Below are 17,501 nucleotides of genomic sequence, written 5' to 3' on the forward strand. Positions count from 1 at the left end.
CAATGGTGCTTATTTGTTTCGATAATGATAATGAAATACTTTTCGTTTTATAACAAAAACAATACTGTCTTCAGCGTTTATTTTATTGTAAACTTATCATTAGCGTTCGTACCATTTTTTTTGTTTGGTCAGTTGGAAAAAATAAAAGAGGTGAAAACAAAAACAATCTCAACTAAATTTAGAAGGAATTATCATCATTATCATTAATCATTATGAATTTGCCTAAAATCGCTTAGCCTTGGGCGGCATTCGTCCTGTTGGCGGACAGACTGCTGCTGCTACTGTCCACTGTCGCCGGCGCTTCAGCTGGGGCCGCTTGCTGCTGCTGCTTTTGCTGCTGCTGAGGCTGCTCCTTGGTGGCCACCGCCTCCTCCGAGGACTCCACCTGGTCGAGGATTTCGCGCCTTTCCTGCTGGCGCACCAGGTCGAAGTACAGGCCGCGCTTGACCATCAGCTCGTCATGTTTGCCGGTCTGAAAAAAGTAAAGTTTTCAATATATATACCAACTTTTCCGCTCGACAAATAATAAGATACGACACTCACCTCCACAACACGTCCCTGGTCGAGGACAACAATCAGATCCGCGTTTCGTATCGTCGACAGCCGGTGGGCAATCACCAGAGTAGTCCGATTCTGGACCGCCGTATCCAGTGCTCGCTGCACCTCCGCCTCGCTGGTGGCGTCCAAGGCGCTCGTCGCCTCGTCCAGTATGAGGATACGCGGATTCTTCAACAGCGCCCGGGCGATGGCAATGCGCTGCCGCTGTCCGCCGCTTAGCTGGGTACCCCGCTCGCCCACATGCGTTGCATAGCCATCGGGCAGGGCGGTCACGAAGTCATGGGACTGCGAGAGGCGCGCCGCAGCAAAGACATCGTCCTCGCCGGCATCCGGCTTGCCATATCGGATATTTTCCAGGATGGAGGTGCCGAACAGCACTGGTTGCTGTTCGATGAAGCCCAGGACATTGGCCCGCAGCCAGTAGGGCGAGATGTCCGAGAGCTTGTAGCCGTCCAACTTGATGTTGCCCGCGGTTGGTTCGTAGAAGCGTTCCACCAGCGATGCTATCGTGGATTTGCCCGAGCCGCTGGCTCCCACCAGGGCCACTGTCTGGCCGGGGCGGAGCGTCAGGCTGAAGTCCTTGAGCACCACCTGAGGTTACACAGATTTAGAAATTGGTTTGGCAGTGGCGCCTCCATTAATACTCACATGATCCGGTCGCATGGGATAGGCAAAGGAGACGTTCTCGAAGCGAATCTCGCCGTGCAGCCGCTCCTGCGGTATGATATAGCCGCGCAGCAACTCTACCTTCGGCTGCAGCGAAAGGAACTCAAAGACCCGACTGCCCGCGGTCATGCCCCTGATCATGGTGCCCAGCAGGATCGATCCCTGGGCGAGGGATCGCTGTACGCCCTGCGAGGCCACCAGGAAGGCCATCAGGGCGCCTGGTGACAGGCTCTCCGTGGACATTAGATGGCCGCCCATGAACAGGGTGGACAGCACCAAGGTGTTTAGGAAGAAGTTGGTCAGGCCCTGGAAGACGGCAATGCCGTAGCCCAGCTCCTGCGCCAGACGAGCCGCCTCGTTCGTCTCCGTCTCGAACAGCTGCATCTCGCGGTATTCGCAGGCACTCGATCGCACCGTGCGTATATTGGACAGCGCCTCCTCACACACACCGGTTGCCCGTTCCGCCTGCGCCTGTGAGCTTTTGCTCAGTGATCTCAGTTTGCGGCCCAGATACGACATGAACATGACCACGCAGGGGACACTGGCCAGCGCTATGGCCGCCATATGGGGTGATATCATGAAGAGGGATATGCTGCCGCCGATAAGCTGGGCGCCACTCCGCAATCCCTGGGCGACGAACTGCTTAAAGGAGGTCTTGAAGTCCTGCACATCGGCGGTTAGTCGATTGACCAGCTCACCCGTCCGATTGTCATCGAAGAAGGCAATATCCTGGACGACGATCTGCTTGAACAGATCCTGCCGCATCTTGGCCGCCACCTGCTCGCCGACGCGGCTCAGCAAGTAGATGTACATAAAGGTGAAGCCCGACTGCAGCATGTACAGGCTCAACAGGTTGCTCGCCGGCTTGCTCACGTCCTTTACGAACGAGTTGTTGATAGGATCCGTTACGTACGTGTTGGCGTAACGCGCCAGCGTGTTGACCAGGTCGCCGAGCAGGTTCGGTATGCGAATATTGATGTAGGCCACAAACAGGGCAGCCTACGGGAAGGGAAATCAGAGATTAGAAGCCCCGGTTGACAATAGTTGGGGGGCAACACTTACGCATACGGCACCGATCAGCTCCCAGAGATGTGGCTCCAGGTACGACCATAATCGCACCCAGTCGAATTTCTCCCTTTCCTCCTCATCCTCCAACGGTTCCTTCCGCACCGCCAGCCGGCTGCCCTCGCAGTGTACGACGGCAACCCGTCCGGCCCACCACGAGCGGGCGCCCAGTCCGAGTGTCAGGCTACCGCCGCCCCACAGAAGCAGCCGTGTGGTGTGCAGCAGGCGGGTGGCTTTCGTGGCTGCGATAGGAATGGCAGCGGGCGTCGTGGACGGTGCTCCACCCTTGACGTTCGTTCCTCGCAGGTGCTGTCGCATCAGACGGGCGGCATTCTGGAGGCGTGGCAGTGGCTGCTGCGTCGGCTGGAGCAGGTGGCGACTGCGACGGGGGGGAGATAAAGAGAGGGAGAAGAGCGTTTAACCGTTGGAATGATGACATAACCGGGAGAGCGGCAAAGGCGAGGGCGAGGGCGAGGCGCAGGCCACGGTCTGGTGCGTGGGTTTCGCGCCGGATTAGCATCCTCACCTGAACACGTCGCTGCTGCGACCGCAGTTGGACACGAGTAGGCGCAGCATCGGGGCTTCTCCTCTCTTCTCGCGTGGCTGGCAAATAACAACAACAACAAAAAAATAACGAAAGCGCTAAGGCATCAGAGCGGTGTTTTTGTTTTTGTTCGCTGTTGTTTGGGCTGTTGCGGCAGTGTGACCAGGCGGCACACACTTGGAATATACCAAGGCCTAGAAGCAGAGATAGAGGGATAGAGAGAGCGAGAGGCAATAAACCCGCTCGAAATACTAGAAAATTGAATGGTGCTGCCAGATGGCGCATGGGCAGTTTAGTATATTTAGTGCGAAATTGAATAAGCATTTCAATAAAGTTTTGAGAGAGAGCAAGAGGCAAGTAACCCGCTCAAAATACTAAGTTAAATGGCGCTGCCAGATGGCGGAGGGGCAGTTTAGTATTTCCAGTGCGAAAACAAACGTTTTAATAAAAAACTATTTCCATCTCGCTCTTTGACACCTTTACACCATTTCAAATTATAGTTCCCGCCATGAACAGTATTTGGTTGACTTTTTTGTACGAGCTCTGCTTATTATATTGTCTAGCTTATTAGAGATTTAATTACATTTAACCCGCTCCTCCTACTGCGAGTCGCTGGAACTGGAGCTGGAACTGTCGGTGGACATGACCTCTACATCGTCCTGAGCCCGTGTTTCCAGGGCCACAGTGTTCCCCGAAGCACCCATGGTCATGTGCAGCTCACCGAGATTCCAGTTGAATTGGTTTTGGAAGGCGTTCGGCACCTCGCCGCCCGCCCCACTGCCACTGCCGCTTCCGCCGCTGCCGGACAGGGATCGCTGCTGCTCGGAGGGAATTCCACTGTTTTGATGGGTCACAGGTCCTCCGTTGATATTCTGTTCAGATTTACCCAAGAGGCCGTTTCTCATCTCAATGTCTGTCGGATAGGGTCGCCGCAGGTCACCGATGCACCAGGTTAGAGGGGCACTAACCGCATTTGCGGAACTGATCCGATGGGCGTACTTGATCAGCTCCTCGGACGAAACCGGACGCTTGTTGGCCTGGTTTATGCTGGCCAGCTTCTGGCGTGCCTGGAATATGGCCGTGGATAGGATGAGCTCCGCGTCTTTTAGCGACTTCTGTAGCTTCTGTATTTCCCGGTCCTGAATGGTGTTGGCAAATTCATTAGAAATACTGGAGGAATTGTCTACGATAAGGCCACAACTCACATGAACCTCCACTTTGGCGCGCAGCTTATCCATTGCCTCCTCCACCTTGGCTTGCTCTTCCGCCAGCTCCAGCATTTTCCGGAACTCCTCATCTTTGGCGACCAGCAAGTCCAGCAGGTCCACCAACTCTGTGCTGGATACCTTCTGGTGTGCCTGCTCGATCAGCTCTTTGGATATTATCTCGATGTCGTCAATCAGGAGGAGCAGGCGCTCCTTAGTGCTCAGGTGAAAGGACATGATGATGACAATTCCGCAGATTTTAAGCCGGTACGGTGTTTGTAGTATATTAGCATAGCCCAAAACGGAGAGTTGGGAGAATGTCGTCACGTTTGGCAATGAATGGGCGCTATGTCTGGACGATGCGGCGTTTATTAAGGATATAAAAAGAACCTACAGCAGCTAGTTAATTTTGTAATTAATAGAATTTTACGAAGCTGCTCTCGAACTTTTTCTTATTTTTAGTTGGAGAGGAGATTTTGGTCCGTCGCTTAAATTGGTCACACTTACGTGAATATTTTATCGATAGAAAACATCGATTACTTTCGCTTTATCGCTGTTGGGTCATCTCTATCCACCATCTCAAGAAATTCGACAATTTCGCTAAACTTTGCAAACTAATCTTGCATTTGCAATTATCTAGTTCCGCAGACAAACGCATTTGCAGATTAAGATGGAGGTCGATGACGAAGAGTACGAGGTGCCCTCCAGCAGCAACAAGGGCGAGAAGAAGCGCTTCGAGGTGAAGAAGGTAAGTTTCGTTGAATGTGGTCGCACACAGTCAGCATTTTTTATTTTTTTTTTTCTCCGGCGGTCATTGCCTCGAGGAATATTTCATTGATCCGATCTCTTTGTCTCTCTCTCTCCCCCCGTGCATTTATGGCCTTCCGCCTTTCCATCCTTGCATCGTTCAGTGGAATGCCGTGGCTCTCTGGGCCTGGGGTAAGTAGCTACCAACGCCACTTCGCGAACAGCGACTCCTCTAACGCTCCGCCCGTCTCTTTCCCTTTTTTTTGCATAGACATCGTGGTGGACAATTGCGCCATTTGCAGGAACCACATCATGGACCTGTGCATCGAGTGCCAGGCCAACCAGGCCTCCGCCACCAGCGAGGAGTGCACCGTGGCCTGGGGCGTCTGCAACCATGCGTTCCACTTCCACTGCATTTCCAGATGGCTGAAGACGCGCCAGGTCTGTCCCCTGGACAACCGCGAGTGGGACTTCCAGAAGTATGGTCACTAGACGACGGGGCGGCGGGCGATTGGAACCATGCACCATGCGATGCATGCCAAAACCCAATATATTATAGCTTCTTAGATCTTAAGTAAGCCCGGGAACGCGACATGGCTTGCGAGGACATTGTGAAATGTGTGAGACCTCCAGCTGAAGTGGCTTCCCCCCCAAAAAAAAAAAAAAATATAAAAAAAACAACAACAGGAAACCTTTTTGTAACGCTAACGAAATAAAAGGAAGAAAACGTAGTAGATGCCAATGGGAAGCGTAATTTCGATTGTATTTTTTATTTGAAAAGGGAAATGTTGAAGTTTTTCTTCGAATTAAATGCATTGAAGGTTATAGTCCGACCTGATGACTTGGAATCAGGGAGGTAAATGATCAAAAGTATACAAATAGTATTAATATATTCCTATTCAGCATCAATAGCCAAGTCGATCTAGCAATGTCTTGTCGAATTCTTCAAAATTTGATTAAATCGAAACATTAAAAAAGCCTTAAACAAAAACCAAACATAATTAATAAGCTTCGTGATGATCTTGAGAGAAGCGTGAGAGACTTGGTGTGTGCATGGTGTCCAGTGCAAGTAAGAAAGAAAACCATGCATGCAATTTTCAAAAAACTAATTTTCTTGTTTAGTTTATTTATGAATGTTGATGTTGTTGGCGGCGGCGGCGAGGGCCTCGGCTGCTGTAGTGTCTCTTAGGAAATAATACACAGTAGTTACACAGTATGAATATAAAGTATATATAATATATATGCATATCCGAATATGATTTATGTTTAATTATACAACTAAACTAATTTATAACTAAACTTATATAGTAAACACAAAAAAAAAATTATAATAATCATATCGTTAAGAAATCATACATATATATTGTGTATATATATATATTTATCGTGATAAAAACAAAATCGTGTTCATGATATATGTATTGTGAGTGTGAGTGGTATTAAAACTGAGGAGCAGGAATAGGTTTTAGCTGATGGTTGAAGAATGATGGGGGGGCGGGGTTAACTAACTCAAGGGAAACCTTTAGTTGCAGGCATGAATCCTATGAATCCTTTCTCATCTCCTTCCTTTCTTTCTTCTTCTCCTTTTGCCCCATCATTAGTTCATGTTGTTGCAGTTGTATCGCTTTTTATTATTATTATTATTATTATTATTTCTCTCAAGTTGTTGCAATTCTTCGCCTTTTTGTATATACAATTATTTTCGGTTTTGTTGTGATTTGCTTTGCTAATCGCTCTTTTTCCGCCTTTCACTGCCTGTTTTAATTTATATATATATTTGTTGTGTTTATATAATTACTTAAAATTGAGTTGTTTTTTTTTTATATATATTGCTCTTCTGGTTTTGCTGGATGCTGCGCTATGTAGGTTGGCTCTTGTGGGACTCTCTAAAGTATATCCTTCATATACATATATATTTATATATCGATCTGTATTGTTGCTTTGTAAATATATATATGTATGTATGTATATATATACATATATATAAGGTTTATAAAGTTAACGTTAAGGTTGGTAAGGCGTCTAAAACCGCTGCTAATTGCGTTTGTTTGTGTTTTTTTCTCTTGCGTTGCATTTATTATGTATTATTTCTTTCATTATTATTGTTATTATTATTATTATTATGTTTAAATGGCTCCTCCTGCTCGCTACGGGTGTCCACCGGTGTCTATGTCTCAACTGTACATGATTTGTATGCGATTTAATTCTATTCTTAGCTTTTTAACTATCAAGTTGCCGCTGCTGTGGTTGCTCCTTCTTCTCTTCCTCCGGCTGCTGCTGTTGCTCCTTCTTCTGCTGTCGCCGTTCCTGCCACTCTGCTCTGCTCTCCTTTGCCTACATTTAGGCTTTATTTCTTCTCCAACTTCATCTGCAAATAGAGAAGCACACACACACACACACACACACACACACACACGCGCACACACACACACACACACGCGCACACACACACACATACATACGCAGGACACGTACACAACACACAATGAGGGGGCGCGTCACAAGAGAAGAAAGAGAGAAAATAGAAGAAAGCAAAGAAAGAAAGAAAGGTTATCATCAGATATATAAATATATATATATCCAAAAAAGTGGCATATATATCCTGATTTCCTGCTCTTCTGCTTGCCTTCCTCAACGGATTGATTAATGGATTGGCTTCTGGTATAGGATAGATCTACTTGGGCTAGATCTATATAGCTAATATATGTTCTTGTGTGTGTGCTAAGGCTAAGGTCTAGGGCTTAGTCTAAGGGTTTGCTACTAAGGGTCTCGCACAGAGGTCAGCAGCAGAGGCAACGCGACACGCCAGCAGCGCAACAAGTCTCCTCCCTTGCCTTCGCCTTCCATTCCTTATCCTTCTCCATCTTCCTTGTCGTTTTGCTCTTCACCTGCTCCCGCGCTGCTCCTCCTTATTCACTCTTTCTCCTCCCAATCCTCCGCCCTTGGCAATGGCAGCTGAGCTTAGTCAATTTGCTTGGAGATCAGTCGTTGGTTATTTCTGGCCATGATGATGATTGTTATTATGATGAGTTGTGGATGTGGATGTGGCCACCACTCCTACGCCTCCGCTGGACTTCATCTGCGGCTGTGCCTGGGACACTGGCTGCTGCTGCTGCTGCTGCTGCAGACTGGCAAAGCTAGTGGGTGCCAATAGGGCACAGGTGCCGAATGTATGCTTGGGCATGCTCAGGAATCCTCCTCCACCTGCTCCGCCACCTCCTGTCGCTCCTGTCCCTGATCCAACGCCCGTTCCCGATCCGCTGCTACTGCTCACAATGGCCTGACCCTGGCCGGGACTCGAGGTGCTGGCGAACTTGCCCAGCTGATAGTAGTGCATCGCATACGACTCCTCGCGCTGATGCTGATGCTGCTGCTTGCTTCCGTTGGGAAAGTAGCTATTGCTATTCGTGGTCGACGTGCAGGCCGATTGGAAGGAGCTGCTGGTGGTGGAGGATGGCGATTGGGCGGCAGTGGCAGTGGCGGTGGCGGCGGCATTCGGATGGACAACCGTGGAGGAGTCCACAACCTCTACAGATGATGAGCTGGTGCTGGTGTTGGCGGCGCTGCTGGTCGTCTGCGAGGATGTGTTGACCGTCAGGCTGGTGCTGCTGGCATACGAGGCATTGAAGGACTCATCGTCGCCGCCGCCACTGCTATTGAGCTCATCCACGCCGCTGCTCCCAGCGGCTCCGGTGGCGGTGGTGCCCTCTGATCCAGCTGCTGACGGTGTTACTGCTGCTGGTGGAATGTCTATGGTGTGGGACTCGTTGCCAAAGATCAGCCGGAGTCGCTTCTTTTGCGGTGTGCCATACACACTGCTGCTGCTGCTGCTGGGAGCGGGCGACCTGCGCTGGCTGCTTCTGCTCCTGCTGCGCTGTTTCTTCCTTTGCTTTTTGGCAAGTGGCTCGTAGTGCGGCTCCGGCTCCTCCATCGCTTTCTCCTCTTCCTGCGGCTCCTCTTCTGCTTGTCCTTGTTCATTCTCATCCTGCTCCTGCTCCTCTTCTTCTTCGTCTTCATCCTCGTCATCATCATCACCATCGTCCTCGTCCTCGTCATCATCATCGTTGCCATGCTCCGATATGCCCTCCATGCGCAATATCTCATACTCAATGCCATTGGAGCTGCTGCTACCGGTTAGATTCAATGCTCCTCCATCAGACGATCCTCTGCCGGCAGCTCCTCCTGATCCAGCTCCTTGCAGGCCTCCTCCTGCTCCTCCACTCGTTGCTGTTGCCCCACTGCGTCCCAAGCCGCCATTGTGCCGCATCGAGTGACGATGATCGTTGCTCAGGCTCGTTCCCAACTCGATTACTTCGTCCAGAATGGGCGAACGCTTCATACGCAACGTGAGCTTAAGCCTGCGCTCTGGCGTCTTCAGCAGCGGCTCCACGTTGCTGTTGGTGGAGGCGGAGGTGACGGTGGCGGAGGCGGAGACAGCTTCCCCAGCGTTTGAACTGGCCTGGTTGGATCTCTTATTGCGCTGGCTATTTGATGCTCCACGATCACCCGCCGCCGCCGTTCCCAGGGCATCACAGTGTATACTTTGGGCTGCTGCCAAAGCGGCCGCCCTGCGACTACGCTTCTGCTTGACGGGGGGCATGGCTCCTTCCTCATGCTGCTCCTTGGGAGGATCAAAGCTGGCCAAAAGGTTCTTCTTGAAGGCGGGACTGTGGCTGCGACTGCGACGCGTTGCCTGCTGCTGCTGTTGCTGTTGCTGCTTTGAGGATGTGGATGTGGATGTGGTTGAGGATGTGGACGAGGCCTCACTTGGTGCTGGCTTCTTTGATTTAACACTAAGTCTACCGCTAAGATTAGAATTATGGTTAATTCTACTGCTATTAGTACTATTATGATTATTACAATTTGTAATCGTTGCTTTGTTGTTGCTGCTGCTGCTGCTGCTGTTGCTGCTGCTGTTGGTTGCCATGTTATTGTTTTGGGCAGTGGCTAATCTGGCTCCCAATCCTCCTCCAGGGGCAGCAGCAGCACTCGTCGCTCTTCCCGCACTGTTACGCGTCACACGCTTCTCCTGCTTCTCCTGCTGCTGCGGCGGCGGCTGCTCCTCCGAGAGAATAAACATTTTGCGCGGCTGCTGATCCTCCAATTGCTCCCGCTCCCGCTCCCGCTCCCTCTCTCTCTCCCTCTTCTTTTTTTGGTGCTGCTGCTCGCTGGCATCGCTGCTCTCGCTATCCGTTTGCTTTTCCTTCTGCCGCTCGCTGCGTCTCAGCTGGCGTTGCTGCCGCATCTCGAGTAAGGCCGCAATTTCAGCGGGCTTGCAGCGGGGCACCAGGACCATTAGGGATGTGCTCGTAACGGGCACCACCACCTCATCGGTGGAGGCTGTGGAAATGCTGCTGCTGGTGCTATTCACTCGCATCGATTTACGAAGGCTGCTCGAGCGACCGCTGCCGCTGCCGTTCACTTCGGAGCCCGCTCCGCTGGCCACGCCTAATGTTGCTGCTGTTGCTCCGGTTCCGCCACCAGTTCCAGCTCCCACACCAGTTCCCGTGCCCGTGCCGGTTCCACCTCCTCCTCCTCCTCCTGGCTTTTGCATGGCCATCTGTTGCACGGCTGCCGTCGCCTCGGCCCCGGTGCTAGCATGCTGGCCATGATTGTGCTGCTGATGGTGGTGATGATGATGATGGTGGTGGTGGTGGAAGTGGTGCTGGTGATGATGCTGCTGCTGGTATGCCGCATTGGCCATTATCATCTCGGCATCGTACTTGGTCATGCCTTTCTGGCGCAGCTCCTTCATTGTCAGCGGCGACACAACCACATTTGTTGGCAGCTTTTTCTCGAGCAAAGAGACGGCGGCAGTGGCCTCCTTGCCCGTTGGCTGATGGTGAGATGGTGTCGGTAGGGCGGTGCCCGGAACTGAAGGCACAGCAGTTCCTGCAGGTGCTGTCGCTGATGCTGCTGCAGCTGCTGCTGCCGATCCTCCAAGACCATTAGTGCTGCTGCTGCTCTCGCTGGTGCCAGTGGAATCATTCGTGTTGCTATTACTGTTCGAGGTGCTGTTGGTGGAGTTGGCACGGCTCTTGATGCGGTTAATGCGATTATCCGTCTCGCGCAGCCGATAGCCACCGCCGTTGCCGGCACCACCGGTGCCCAAACCGAGACCCAGTCCTAGGCCCGAGCTAAGACCGAGCATTAGGCCGTCCTCCTTGCCGGCAAAGGCGCCCATATGGCGACGCTCGCACGTCTCGCACTCGCAGTAGCGATTCGAGTCGCCAAAGAAGTCCTCACCGTAGAAGCAGGTTATCTCCTCGCCCACCTCGATGTCGCGCAGCACCTTCACGCAAGCAGTGTCGCGTCCGGTGGCCAAAAACTTGCAGTTCGCACGGCAATCATGATTAATGTACGCAGCCGGTCCTAGCCATAGCTGGGCACAGTTCTTCCTGCAGCTGTACATCACCGAGAAGTCATTTTTGCCCGAGTGCAGCAGGGCCGCCTCCTCGGACTCGGTCAGCTCAGCGATGCAGCCCACCAGGCATTCGATTTTGTCGTTCTTCGACCAGCGTTTCGTTGAGCTTATCTTGGCGCCGCGCTGCTCCTCCAATGAGTAACGATAGCAGGCCTCGATCGCAAAGCCGCTGTCCTTATCAAAGACGCGCAGGTAGCGAACGATCTGAAACGGAATAAACATGAGATGGTGAGTAAGGATAGGGAATCCAAATACCTCTCCTCAATATATTCAACTAATTTTACGTGTGACTCGTCACTGGATTTATCTTCATTGTGATACTCACATGATCGTGCAACCGCTTGGTGGCTATCTTGTTCTTATTTTTGAGGTGACGCGGTATCCAGGGGCCATCGTAGATGCGCTGTATGGCCACATCGTAGTTCTGCGTGTGTATAAAATCATCGACAATGGCCTTCAGCTGCTGCGTGTCCACTTTCAGTGGCCGAAAGCGAATGTTCATTTTGTGGGTTTGGAAACCGAGATGCGGATCAAGGATCAGCGATGTGGCCAGATCATCGTTCTCGGAGAGTTCGCGTGGCGACATTCCAGTGGATTGGGATAAACGGCTGACGGCGCTGCCGTTGCTGTGACAGCCATTAAGGCCACCTGATGATGTTGATGACGATGATGATCCTCCCGAACCTGTAGCCGATCCAGCGGTTCCTCCATTCGACGAGGAGTGATGGTGGTGCGTCGCCGTGTGCTGCGGCTGCTGATAGTGGGCATGCGGATGATGGTTCTGAGCCTGCTGCTGGTGCGGATTCGAATGCGAGTGCTGCGGCGGCGGCTGCTGCTGCTGCTGCTGCGCGGATGGTGGTGCTGCTGGTGGTGCCGGAACATGACCTTTGTGGGACATTGACGACAACAGAGCTGCCGCTGCCGCTGACGCCGCCGTTGGATTGGTATTGGGACTGGGACTGGGGCTGGGGCTGGGGTTGTTGGCTAGTGAAGACGTTGCGCTGGTGGTGATACTGCTGCTGCCCGAGGAGGCTGCTGTCGAGCCGCTGGAGCTGCTGCTGTTGTTGTTGTTGCTTGTAAATCTGCTGCCAGTTTCACCGCGACGCGTGTGATTCGAGCCGACGACCATTCTGCAGGACAGTCTGCAAAGTATAAGAAAATAAGGTTTAATACGATATTTTACCCATTTTGTACATTTTAGTGAGTTGTTATATTTAAAGATTTTTAGTATTTACTTAAAGAGTTCTTATTCTTTATTTAAAATTATTAAATCTCTTGATTATAAGCAAAACCTAAAACAACAAAAAATGTAAATTATTCAAATTCACAAAATTCGGCAAATTATCAGCTGTTTATTTTTTCTCGCATCTGGCAGCACCATCCGTTCTTGGGTTACATGGTTCGAAGCGAGATAGCTATAGTGCGAGAGAAAGAGGGCATATGTTTTCAAGCAGGACTAGGACAAGTGCAAAGTATTTGCAGCACTTACACACACACACACACACTCAATCTCTCTCTCTCTTGCTCACTCACTGCCCCGAAATACAGGCTAGTTTTGCAGCAATTACTAAGCTACAGTTGTGGCAAATCAAGGGGTGGCAAAAAACAGCTGTTTTTGACATTAATCACTATTCTACAACACTTTGGTTTTACTTATCTCTTTCTGACACATAAAATAATAATTTTTTTTTTTCGTATTTTTAAGCATACGGCTTCGGCAGCGGAAAGCGCAAGAGCGAGCGAGAGGTGTAACTGATTGCTTGCTGCTGGGGTCGTCGACAGACAACGCTCTCGTTCTCTCTTAGTCTCGTTCTGGCTCTCTCCCACTCCAGGCAAGTCTCGCACACATACACGTGCAAAAAAAAAAATCAATTAACTTGGCAAGCACATGTGTAACAAAAAAAAAAGGCCATATCGATCCACGAAAATCCTGCACTTATTCCAGACAATCCACACACACACACACACACACACTTACGGGGCCAGCCTAAAGCATTGAACAATATTGCTACGCCGCTCGCTCACTCATCGTCCACAGCTTTTGTGTGTTTGCAAAAGCAACAAAAAACAAAAACGAAAAAAATATAAAAAAAAAAAAAGGGAAAAGGAACAAAATGCGAACACAACAAAAGTTGTATTATCGATTTGCAGCGATCAGCACTTTGCAATTTAGCATGTTCTTGTCCGCCTTTCCTATTCGCGAGAAGCTGCGCGGCGTGGCGGCGTTACAACAATATAACTGTGACTGGGCGACGTCGGCAGCAGTCACAGTTATCGCGTTGCTCGACGCCGACGCCAAACTCTTTTTTTCGTTTTAGCTTCAATTTCGGTTTCAGTTTCAGCTTCTGTCGCCGTCACCGCTTTGTTTGTGTACAAAAGTCAGTTTTGCAGAAGTAATCAGATCATGGAATAGCATAAAAGAAGACGTATAGGATTTGGGGGCGAGGGTGGGAGGCAGGAGAGTGTGCGAACATGGCTGGAAATTGATATTTGTTGCTGCCCGAATTGTTCTGAATGGATTTCGATTGCAAATTATTCTCAGCTGTTTACAACACGCACACAAATATACATAGTCGCACACGCACACGCACCTATATGCACGACGAATGGGGCAGAGCGAGAGAGCAGCATATGCGCAGTGAGAATAGGTGAGCAGCAAAAAAAGGGTTGCCAAATGTCTGGGAATTGGATTTATAATTATTAGTATCTTTGTCGACTGGCAACGGTCACAAAATACGAAAGTTTATCAAAAAAAAAAAAAAATAATAATAATAATGTAAACAAGCCACACTTGAGTTTCACGCTTCTTGGAACAATAGCTGGCAGCTTTCGGTACCTTGCCAACCCTGGGCGAACATTTGCAGCGCTCGTTACATGGGAACGAAAAATGGCGGCGCCTGTTACACACTCTCGTACCAACACAGAGCACACAATCACACTAACACTCTGATATGTTTATACTTCTTGATTTGCTTTTGCACTTATTCGATTGTTGTAAACATTTACCTTAAATGAATTATTCACTAAGGCGCTACTGGCTGCTCCGGCTGCTGCTTCTCGGCTCCCCTCTCCTTTCCTCTTTCTCCTTCCCTCTCTGTCACTCCAATGTCTGATGCTTTGTCCGCTGCGTCTGTGTGCGTGCGTCTTTTTCTGCTTTTTGTTGAGACATACACACACCAACACATTCACAACAAACGGCACGTACACGGGCTTGTTTAATGTTGTTGCTGGATTGAATTGGATGGTTTGGCTTTGGCTTCGTATCCAAAATATATCACAGTGGGCCGTAGCTGATGCTGGGGCTCGTGCTGGTGGGCTTGGAGTCGTCCCGGCTGCTGCTAACGTTGTTGTTGCTGGCGACTCCGGTGCGGTGGCAAATCATTTTAACGCCTTTGTTCCCAAAACATCAAAACGCCGTCGTCCATAGCTCTCTTCGCTCGCTCTTTACCTCTCTTCTTGCTTCTGCTAGAAGCTGCAGCCACCACACGTCTGTGTATGTGGAATTGTACACGCACACACACGCACGGCCGGATACATATATTCCTTCGCAGCGGCGACGTCGACGCGTTTGTACGTGCGTACGTGTGTATGTATGTATGCCTTTTTCTTGACTCTTCTCCACGCCTCGCTTCACCTGGCAGTAACTACTTAATTCTCGCGTCTACCGCTGGCGACGACTCGTGGGGAACAGCGCGCCTGTGTCCCCGCATTAGTGGAGCTTGGGTCGATTTAATTAGAAAAGTGAGCTCGACTTAGGGCGCTGCGTTCTCCTTTTTTCGCGTTGATTTTCCGCGATATTCCGAAAATCCGTTTTTTTTTTCGCCACCCGATAGAGCTGACAAACCGAACCATTGAATGGCGCTATCGATAACAACAGTGGCTTGTGCCAACCGGTACTTATCGAGTTTCTGACAAGTGCGATAGCATCGTACAAATTTCGTATTCGGCGGGAATGCTTTAAAATGCAACAAAGAAACTTTTTTTCAAATAAATACCACAATAAGCACAAAAATATTTTCAGAAGCCGCCGATGGTTGAATCCAAACAGGACAACGATTTTTGTGAACTGACGTAGTCCTGAATATGTTTTCGTCCAGCAAAGTTTCCCACCTTTTGAACAACGTTCTGCACTATTTATTTGTTTCGCAATGCATTTAATATTATGAGTGCTTGCGGTAAAGGAACCTATCTCGACGGTTTTTATATACAAGGATATATTCGTAATTGAGAAGTATTTATTTTGATTTAGTTCTAGTCTTGGAATAATTTTCAAACCACGATTTCACAAGTGTGACCATTCTTATTCCGGAGTTTTTTACCTACTTGAACTTCAGCCACACTGCGATTATTCATCCCTGAATTTTTCGTTTGTGGAAATTATTTTTTCTGGAATAAGCAGGCAATCTACGCTCCAATATTACGTTTCAAAGCAAATTGTTAGCTTCAATTTAAGGTAAGCAGGCGTTGGAAGGACAAGTGATGGCGTAGTAAAAGGAAACGTGCTTCAAATCGCATGGCAAGCAAATATATTCGAGATGGCTGCTTTTGTTGCGGGGGAATAAGAAATACACGCACACCGATGCACCGCCTGCATATATGTATGTGTGTTTCAGTGCGGGGTGCATCGGTGTGCGTGCTTATCCATGACTATTCGTATGCGTATTTTCTTGTCTTGAAGATGTTATTGTTTTTGTTCGCACTCTTGTTCCAACGAATTCCATTGCTGAGTCTGGGATTACATTTCTTATTGATGTATTGCCATTCCAGAATCCATCCAGCAATCACAGATATGCCGACCATCAAGCTACAATCGTCCGATGACGAGATCTTCGACACCGACATCCAGATCGCCAAGTGCTCGGGCACCATCAAAACCATGCTGGAGGATTGCGGCATGGAGGACGATGAGAATGCTGTGGTGCCGCTGCCCAATGTCAACTCGACCATCCTACGCAAGGTGCTCATCTGGGCCAACTATCACAAGGATGATCCGCAGCCAACGGAGGACGATGAGAGCAAGGAGAAGCGCACCGATGACATTATCTCGTGGGACGCCGATTTCCTTAAAGTCGATCAGGGCACGCTCTTTGAACTGATTTTGGCTGCTAACTATTTGGACATTAAGGGCCTCTTGGAGCTCACATGCAAGACTGTGGCCAATATGATAAAGGGCAAGACACCGGAGGAGATCCGCAAGACGTTCAACATCAAGAAGGATTTCACACCCGCCGAGGAGGAGCAGGTGCGCAAGGAGAACGAGTGGTGTGAGGAGAAGTAGGGCAGTACGGAAAAGGAGCTGGAGGCCAAGTTGAAGTTGAATATGCGCGAAAGTCGTAGGATCTTACTTTAGTTGCTAATTTTATAATTCATTTGATCACATTCGATCGAATTATTTTTTTTTCTATCGATTTTTCTGTGAACTTGTCTTCGCTTCTCTATGTGATGAAGTCGAAATATGATTAAGTCGTTTTGATTTCACGAGAATAAATATTATATTATCCAACAAAGAAAGCGTTGGGTTTCCTTCTGAGTATCACAGAGCATTAGCTTTGTTTACAAATAATTAAACCTGTGCTATTGCAGCTTTAATTAGTAGGAAAAAGCATATGGAACAAGAGTTTGGACTTTATCTAGGGTTGATTTTATTATTATACATATGTATATGTATGTATAGGATTTGGAAAATTGACCAATCTTTAGCTGTTAAAAGCTGGAAAGTGAATAAAATTAAAAGAAACCCTCATTATTATTATTTTAAATACTTACATCACATTTCCCTTTAAATAAGTCAGCAGTTTTTTTTTGACAATTGGACATTGGAGTACGAAACTCGGATTTTTAAGAAATGTACATATGCCATGATGAGAATTTCCAAAAAAATTTGAAAAGATGTTAAAATCAGGAATGGACAATGTACATATAACAAAACCTATGGGGATTTAACATTAGTTAAATATGAAAATATAAGAAAATGCTTACTTGCCTTGTTTATCATTATTTTTGTGGGAAAAGATTAAAGATCCTGGCGGCAGAGTGGGCAGCGGGCCGCCGAGGTGCGAACAAGTCCGTGCAGGCAAATTAGGCAAAAAACATGCTTGCATTTGGTCATTACAGGCTCCTCAAGGGGCAGCAAGCAAATCGGGCATTTATCAAGCTCCTCAGCTTCCTGTCCTGCTCCAGGCTCCTTATCCTTTCCAGATCCCGATCCGGATCCGGATCCTGAGGCCGATCCCGATCCCGAACCTTTTTCGACGGCGGCAGCCTTTCGTCCTGCCCTGTTGGTACGTTTGTT

The 17,501-nt window shown here is 49.0% G+C and overlaps 5 protein-coding genes across 9 annotated transcripts; 2 read left to right on the top strand and 3 right to left on the bottom strand.

The window, feature by feature from the left end:
• Positions 1 to 45: 45 nt before the first annotated feature.
• Positions 46 to 3,057, bottom strand: LOC110178114 (mitochondrial potassium channel ATP-binding subunit). The gene is made up of 5 exons (XM_020945128.2): positions 2,816 to 3,057; positions 2,287 to 2,668; positions 1,207 to 2,223; positions 544 to 1,149; positions 46 to 472 (listed from the first exon to the last, which is right to left on the bottom strand). The coding sequence occupies exons 1-5, from the start codon at positions 2,863 to 2,865 to the stop codon at positions 233 to 235; spliced, it is 2,295 nt and encodes a 764-aa protein (XP_020800787.2). The 5' UTR covers positions 2,866 to 3,057; the 3' UTR covers positions 46 to 232.
• Positions 3,058 to 3,251: 194 nt separating this feature from the next.
• Positions 3,252 to 4,496, bottom strand: LOC110178162 (mediator of RNA polymerase II transcription subunit 4). The gene has a single exon (XM_086829226.1). It carries the CDS (start codon positions 4,273 to 4,275, stop codon positions 3,433 to 3,435), a length of 843 nt encoding a protein of 280 aa, XP_086685352.1. The 5' UTR covers positions 4,276 to 4,496; the 3' UTR covers positions 3,252 to 3,432.
• A 91-nt stretch (positions 4,497 to 4,587) lies between these two features.
• Positions 4,588 to 5,539, top strand: Roc1a (Regulator of cullins 1a). Its single transcript, XM_020945190.2, has 3 exons — positions 4,588 to 4,786; positions 4,950 to 4,977; positions 5,057 to 5,539. Exons 1-3 carry the CDS (start codon positions 4,709 to 4,711, stop codon positions 5,275 to 5,277), a joined length of 327 nt encoding a protein of 108 aa, XP_020800849.1. The 5' UTR covers positions 4,588 to 4,708; the 3' UTR covers positions 5,278 to 5,539.
• Positions 5,540 to 6,395: 856 nt separating this feature from the next.
• Positions 6,396 to 17,092, bottom strand: Hmt4-20 (Histone methyltransferase 4-20). Of its 5 annotated transcripts, none has more exons than XM_086829225.1 (4): positions 14,216 to 15,111; positions 11,535 to 12,351; positions 9,646 to 11,413; positions 6,396 to 7,153 (listed from the first exon to the last, which is right to left on the bottom strand). In XM_086829225.1, the coding sequence occupies exons 2-4, from the start codon at positions 12,336 to 12,338 to the stop codon at positions 6,960 to 6,962; spliced, it is 2,766 nt and encodes a 921-aa protein (XP_086685351.1). In that variant the 5' UTR covers positions 12,339 to 12,351; positions 14,216 to 15,111; the 3' UTR covers positions 6,396 to 6,959. The 5 variants fall into 5 exon arrangements, with proteins under 5 accessions (XP_086685351.1, XP_086685350.1, XP_086685349.1 ...); XM_086829224.1 differs by lacking the exon at positions 14,216 to 15,111 and adding an exon at positions 13,188 to 13,743; XM_086829223.1 differs by lacking the exon at positions 14,216 to 15,111 and adding an exon at positions 16,976 to 17,092 and having other exon boundaries at positions 6,396 to 11,413.
• On the top strand, positions 15,580 to 16,720 carry SkpA (S-phase kinase associated protein 1 SKP1-related A). Its single transcript, XM_020945235.2, has 2 exons — positions 15,580 to 15,662; positions 15,977 to 16,720. The coding sequence occupies exon 2, from the start codon at positions 15,999 to 16,001 to the stop codon at positions 16,485 to 16,487; it is 489 nt and encodes a 162-aa protein (XP_020800894.1). The 5' UTR covers positions 15,580 to 15,662; positions 15,977 to 15,998; the 3' UTR covers positions 16,488 to 16,720.
• Positions 17,093 to 17,501: the final 409 nt, after the last annotated feature.

This window comes from Drosophila serrata, unplaced genomic scaffold, assembly GCF_035046125.1.
Source record: "Drosophila serrata isolate PLE 108 unplaced genomic scaffold, ASM3504612v1 contig_190, whole genome shotgun sequence".
Lineage (NCBI taxonomy): Eukaryota > Metazoa > Arthropoda > Insecta > Diptera > Drosophilidae > Drosophila > Drosophila serrata.